At 50.5% G+C, this 6,367-nt stretch overlaps 2 protein-coding genes across 4 annotated transcripts in view; one reads left to right on the top strand and one right to left on the bottom strand.

The window, feature by feature from the left end:
* The first annotated feature begins 438 nt into the window (after positions 1 to 438).
* Positions 439 to 6,367, top strand: part of HNRNPAB (heterogeneous nuclear ribonucleoprotein A/B) — an 11,992-nt gene continuing 6,063 nt past the window's right edge. The window contains exons 1-6 of one of the 2 annotated variants that reach the window (XM_030888657.2): positions 439 to 607; positions 1,184 to 1,342; positions 1,518 to 1,649; positions 3,362 to 3,479; positions 4,116 to 4,250; positions 4,541 to 5,148. In XM_030888657.2, coding sequence (XP_030744517.2) covers positions 443 to 607; positions 1,184 to 1,342; positions 1,518 to 1,649; positions 3,362 to 3,479; positions 4,116 to 4,250; positions 4,541 to 4,611 — 780 coding nt within the window. In that variant the 5' untranslated portion in view covers positions 439 to 442 and the 3' untranslated portion in view covers positions 4,612 to 5,148. Of the gene's footprint in view, positions 608 to 1,183; positions 1,343 to 1,517; positions 1,650 to 3,361; positions 3,480 to 4,115; positions 4,251 to 4,540; positions 5,149 to 6,367 lie in introns of those variants that run through there. The other variant, XM_045284938.1, reaches the window with a different exon arrangement.
* Positions 5,364 to 6,367, bottom strand: part of PHYKPL (5-phosphohydroxy-L-lysine phospho-lyase) — a 26,267-nt gene continuing 25,263 nt past the window's right edge. Inside the window, exons 12-13 of one of the 2 annotated variants that reach the window (XM_004697157.2) lie at positions 5,974 to 6,051; positions 5,364 to 5,851 (exon numbers count right to left, since the gene is read on the bottom strand). In XM_004697157.2, coding sequence (XP_004697214.1) covers positions 5,975 to 6,051 — 77 coding nt within the window. In that variant the 3' untranslated portion in view covers positions 5,364 to 5,851; position 5,974. The remainder of the gene's footprint in view (positions 5,852 to 5,973; positions 6,052 to 6,367) is intronic. The other variant, XM_045284937.1, reaches the window with a different exon arrangement.

Here is a 6,367-nt window from a genome sequence, read left to right as displayed (position 1 = left end):
CCGGGCCTAGGCCTCGGTCCCCGCCTCCCGCGAGGGCGGAGTCGGCCGTCCGCCGTCTCGCCCCGGAAGCCTCGGGTTCCTCGAGCGCGCGCTCGCTCGGAAGGAGTCGAGGCCGGGGCTCGCAAATGAGCTTTGAAAGTGGGTGTTAGGCAAATGCCTTTTCGTTTGAGTGTTCAGGGCCTGTCCTTTTTGCGTGAGGCACCTTAGGGTGCAGAGCCAGCGTCTTGCTTTAACTTGAGCTTCTTGGGAGGGTGAGGGTAGTGGGGAAATGAAATTCATTTTATCTAAATCATTCCCCCCTCCCGGAACTTGCTGAAGCTCCCCCGCATATCCTTCAGTGTCAGAGTCTAACCGCCCGCCAGGGGTGACTTGAAGGCTGTGCAGTGTTAGGGAGTCTTGTCTCCTGTAAGTCATACCCCGCTTGTTTCCCTGATGTAGAAAAATGTTTGTTGGTGGCTTGAGCTGGGATACCAGCAAAAAGGATCTGAAAGACTATTTTACCAAGTTTGGAGAGGTCGTTGACTGTACAATAAAAATGGATCCTAACACTGGACGGTCAAGAGGATTTGGGTTCATCCTCTTTAAAGACTCAACCAGCGTGGAGAAGGTAAGCTGCAGGACTAGGGTTGGGGTTGAGAACACCATTGGTTTGTGTGCTCTGCATGTAGTTAAGTGCTTTAAGAAAAGCAGAGGGGCTAAGAGCGGTTTTCTGAAGGAACAAAGCTATTACTGAACAGGAAGTGGAAAGAATGGATGGTAACTTCTATACTTAACGGCTTTTCTATGTGCCTGTTTTTCATGTGAGGATCAGGAAAGAGTGGTTACTACGCGAAAAGCATGTTTTGGCTCCACTTCATAGAGGGAAGAATTAAGGTTCTGGTGTTTGACAAAGCCCAGCCGACTAGTTGAGGGTGGTACGATTCCAACCCTAGCAGTGTACTTCTAGCCTGTGATCTCTTTCACGACTCCTTTGCTTCTGGAGATGGTGCTGCCCCTGGACAGCTGGGGCAGGAAGAAAGACTGTAGGAAATGGGAAAAGGCTGGGGGTTAGGAAATAAAAGAGACTGGTACTTCAGATTTGAAGACAGTTGGGCTGTGGAATACCCTTGGTGGACTTCTTTCCATTTTGTCCTGTGGCTCAATATGACGTGGATGCTGAGTTAGAACTCTTCTGTTGAAACAGGTACTAGACCAGAAGGAGCACCGGCTGGATGGTCGGGTTATTGACCCTAAAAAGGCCATGGCCATGAAGAAGGATCCCGTGAAGAAAATCTTCGTTGGGGGTCTGAATCCTGAGGCCACTGAGGAGAAGATCAGGGAGTACTTTGGCGAATTTGGGGAGGTGAGTGTGTGCCCAGGATTTGCCCACCAACTGCTATGAGGCTGTTTTTTCTTTGGTAACCTTTGCTGGCTGGGAGTCCCTTTAAAATAGTATCCATAGGGCTGGCTTTCTTGAGTTGACCCTCTAGGCCCTGGAGCAGGGGAAACACCACCCTGAACTTTGCTTATGTTAACAGATTGAGGCCATTGAGCTTCCCATGGATCCAAAGTCTAACAAAAGACGAGGCTTTGTTTTTATCACCTATAAAGAAGAGGAACCTGTGAAGAAAGTTCTGGAGAAAAAGTTTCACACTGTCAGTGGAAGCAAGGTAATGAATGTGTCCCTAGGTCTGTACACTTGGCTGCCCGCTGCTGGAGGCTTGTCCCTTTGCCAGGTGATTAGTTCTAAGTGCTCTTAAGGGTGGTTGGTTGTTACTAGTGTTTGTTCCGCTGGCAGGCTGGTGGCCATTTCCTCTGAGGTGCTGGCCTTCAGGTATCTTGAGATTCTGATAGGTGCTTTGTTAATACAGGTTGAACTGAGGGATCCAGGCAGGCAGGCAGGGGTGGAAGGAAGCATGGCTTCCGGGGATTAGATAGAACATGTTGGTCATGCAAAGCAATGAAGGTGCTAGATCTAGAGACCAAAGTGTGTATGGCCTGCAATTGAGGTCTCAAAGATTTTCTAGAATTTTTGGGACTTAATTCTTTAGTAATACCTGCATACCTGCACTGCTGCGGAGCTTTTTTTTTTTTTTTCTTAATGTTTGGATTTTCACACCACCTTCCATCCTCAGGGTATTACATTTCCACTGCCACTCAACACCCCCCTCCCCTCCCAAAGCTCTTAAGGACCTCAGCTTTGACCTCTATAAGTATATCCTATGCAGTCAGGTACAGCTTTTGTGCTGAACTTGGGGATGGGAGGGAGGACAATCCTAGGCTTCAAGTATTCTACCAGGCAACCAGCCAAGGAGGCATTTGAGAGTTGAGGGTGCAGCCTGGCTTCTGTCCTGCACTGTCCTGGGCAGGAGTGGCAGCCAGATAATGAGGGACAAGTATGGGTCAGGCTTCTTAAAGGCTTAGATTTTGAATCGTTATAGATTTTGAATCGTTATTCTCACCCCTCCCCCCCCATGTGCTCTGGGTTGTGCCGCTATTTGAAGTCATTGCATGCTATTTGAAATGAGATGAGGGCCTAGGACAGTACTAGTCAAACTGCTGGTTGTGGGTCTTAAAATGTATGTATTGTTGCTGTCAATATTTCTAATAGGCCCAAAAACTTCAGATTTTATGTTTTAATGTAATGTTACTGGCAGTCTGGAGTTTTGGGAAGAAGTAGGCTTATACAAGAATTCTGTATCAAGAGACTAAAAATACACGTATTTAAGTAGGAGCCACCTTCCACCACCACCCTAAGTGGATAGGCTTTTAAGTCACAATGAAATTGACATTTGGGTCAATTTGGAGTCAAGTTGATACTTGCTGATCAATCCCAGCAACAGCAGTGAAGGAGAGGAGGGGGCAGGTGGCTCTGACCAAAGTCACCCTCACCCCCAGACTACTTGTGTAAAGTGGAGGAGACAGCATTGTCTGGATTTCTCAGATGAGTGAACTGCTTCACTGAACCTTTCCTTCATGGTGTCTTAAGGCCCAGCCCCTCATCTGGAATTTTTTTCCTGACCCCAGTTGGGGACCGAGATGGCTCAATTGGCCCCCCCGCTGTCTGGTGTGGCAGCACTGGGCTAGAATTGGTTCCATTACCTTTCCCTTCTTATTAGTTACAGTTGCCCCAGAACTGATCAGGCATTCTGTGGGAAAAAATCTAGCTAAACTGGTCCTTGTGTGAGTCTTGGGCTGTGAAGTTATTCATTCTAAGAACTGCTAGCCTAGGTGGAGCTTTCCACCATTTCTGAGCAAGAGGGTTTGGTTTGGTCTGCTCTACATGTGAATGTGAACATTTGGTGGTAAGGGTCTTTGCACCATCCCTTCCCCACACCTGTCCCATTAGCCTGACTCACTGTCCTTCTATGGATTTTTTCAGTGTGAAATCAAGGTGGCCCAGCCCAAAGAGGTCTACCAGCAGCAGCAGTACGGCTCTGGGGGCCGTGGAAACCGCAACCGAGGGAACCGAGGCAGTGGTGGTGGTGGTGGAAGTGGAGGTGAGTGGGGTGGGGTCTGGATGAAGATGGGTCTGTGGCTCTGCCATGCTGGGGCTTTTGTTCCTGTCTTGGGGCTTGCTCTGGTCTGGTGCTCTGCAGTGGGGTGGCAGGGGCACCTTAGGGCATGGCTTTGCACAGGAGGCTGTTGCCACAGCCTGAAGTAACAAAAAGCCCTCTTTTGGCCTTGGGGCCTGAGGGCATTGTATTGCCACCTCACTGAGGTCTGGAATTGGGAGGTGAGGGCTGTGGGGTGTGCTTGGCTCTGGTCCTGAGTCCTAGTACGCCTGTGGGTGGCCAGGCAGAAGGGGTAAGGGGGTAGGGCTATGCCAGGCGCTTCACTTCCTTCTAGCCCAGGCCCCTCTGACTCCAAAGCTTGAACTACATCTATTAGGTCCAGCTGCCGGGGAAGGTGGGAGAGTGTGAAGTGTGAGTAAAGTTAGTGTCTGGCTTCTAGCCCTCTGCTTGGGTCTCAGGTACAGACTAGGGCAAGGGTCTTCCACACCAGCACAGCAGCCCCTGGCTTATGCCTCCGAGTTGCCATAGTAACCCCGCCATCTAAAGGGCAGGATATCCTCCATCCTAGCTCCTGCGTGTGCTAAATGGTCCATGGGCCCCTGTGCCCTGCTCCCCCCACAGGTCAGAGTCAGAGTTGGAATCAGGGCTACGGCAACTACTGGAACCAGGGCTACGGCTACCAGCAGGGCTACGGGCCCGGCTATGGCGGCTACGACTACTCGCCCTATGGCTATTACGGCTACGGCTACGACTACAGTAAGTAGGAGAGAGGGAGGCCCCATTCCACTCGCCGCTCAGGGGAGGCAGGACAGACAGCGCAGGGGCAACTGGCAGCAGGGGCTTTGGAGTTGGACAGGCCTGGGCTCTTAGCCTGATTTGGCCATGGGAGCCACGTGAAGTTGAGCTCTGACTCTGGTTTACCTACAGTGTGAGGGGTTTCCGAGGTTCGCGGAGGCTCTGGAAAGGATGTGACTGAAGCGCCTGGCACAGGTTGAATAGTGCTCAGGAAGGAGTGGCTGGCTGCTCACTGCTGTTCTTGTCCCCAGGTCAGGGTAGTACAAATTACGGGAAGAGCCAGCGACGCGGTGGCCACCAGAATAACTACAAGCCATACTGAGGCCGTGGCAGGCACGACAGCTGACCGCGCCGCTCCGTTTGGATATCAGTGAACACAATTATGTACCAAATTTAACTTGGCAAACTTTCTATGGCCTGTCCCATGTGCATCTTATTTAAAAATTTCCCCCTGGAAATCACTCTCCTGTTTACTATTTCCAGAGCTAGTTGTGTTAGCAGCGTGTGGTATATCAGAGGCCGAGCAGCATCATGGGCCTAATTTAATACCAGGTTCCCCAAAACCCGAGGGGTGGGTGTGCGTGTGCCCTGCTGCCGCTCTGTATCCTGGGCCTGTAGGCCCTGGTGGGTAAAGAGTAAACTTGTACTTAGGAAACCAGTGTCACCTTTTTTCACCTTTTAATTTTATATTATTTGTGTCATACATTTCCTGTAACGGAAGTGTTAATTTTACTGTACTTTTTGGTACCTTTTTGGGAATCTAATGTATTGTAAGGTATTTTACACGTGTCCTGATTTTGCCACGACCTGGATATTGAAGCTATCCAAGCTTTTGAAATAAAAATTTAAAAACCCCCAAGCCTAGGTGAGTGTGGGCTACGCTGTATGAGACCTCTTGCCCAGAGTGGGTCAGTGCCAGGTGCCTCCTTACCCCAGCCACCTTCCTCAGTGCCCCGTTCCAACTTGGCTGTGGGGCCTGGGAGGGCCATGTTGATCTTTTCAGGCTGCACTTTCTGGTCCCAAGTCTGCCCCAACTTAACAGCATCCTGCCAGGCACACCCACACAGCCACATCCTTGGTTAAGTTTTCTTTAATGAAAGAAACATCCTGGCCCCGAGTCCCCTTCAGAAAGGAAGTGGGTGGGTCAGTGGTTTGAGACTGTAGTGAAGTGCCTATCTCCCCTCTGCCCCTCCCCCCCTGTATTTCCCCAGGTTATGGCTTTAATCTCTGGGGCCAGCTTGGAGTCCATAAACAGAAATGGGAGTCTAACAGCAATGACTGTGGCTCCACAAAGGGCTGGGCTGGTTTACTGCCTTTCCTTAGGTTGTAGTACTTGCTGTTCAGGCAGTTGTGGGCTTGAGACCAGCTGGTGTTGAGAGGTGATAGGGCTCGGATTCCAAGTGGACCAAACCTTCTAGGAAGTTGTTTCTTCACAAACTGAGGGTTGGCTGAGGGTGATGACAGCAGCTGCTGCTGACCTCAGTCAACAAATGTGTTCTGAAGGCTTGTGCTGATGGGGATGTGCAGAGAGCCCCGGGCAGCAGCTTGTTGAAGCAACTGTCCTATTGAAAAGGGGGTAAATGCTATGTTTTTGAAAGGTTCCACCTTGAGCAGTAAAAGTAACTGCTGCTGGTGGCTCAGTGTCCAGCTGTGATCCTGGAAAGCAGACAGTTTACCTACTCACCTCAGAGGCAGGACTCCTGAAGGGCAGGCTGAGGCTTTGCTCTCAGTGTGGCACAGCTTCTCAGAATTGCCTCCATCTCTGGAAAAGACCACAAAGCCACCCAGCTTGACTGCCCTTACCTGGCTTGAATATTCTGGTTCCATGTGTAAGTCAGCCTTTGTTCCCTAGGCTTACTGCAACTCCCTACTCCCCCCAATTAGAGGCTACCCCTTCGTTTCAGAGCCCTGGGCTCACACCTGTGCTGTGCAGGTAGCCATGCTGTAGCTTGGGGGAAGGACCTGGGGAAAAATTAGCCACTGAAAAACCCTAAGACAGTTCTTGGACACTGGGGGACTGCTGTGATTTGGAAGTTGCTTCAATGCCGGAAATTTTCTTACTAACCTGCACAGGTAGC

Source organism: Echinops telfairi, unplaced genomic scaffold (genome assembly GCF_000313985.2).
Source record: "Echinops telfairi isolate 266 unplaced genomic scaffold, ASM31398v2 ScPeMD7_7469;HRSCAF=8507_0, whole genome shotgun sequence".
NCBI lineage: Eukaryota > Metazoa > Chordata > Mammalia > Afrosoricida > Tenrecidae > Echinops > Echinops telfairi.
Note: the sequence above shows the minus strand (reverse complement) of the source record. Positions and strands in the feature narration are given on the sequence as shown.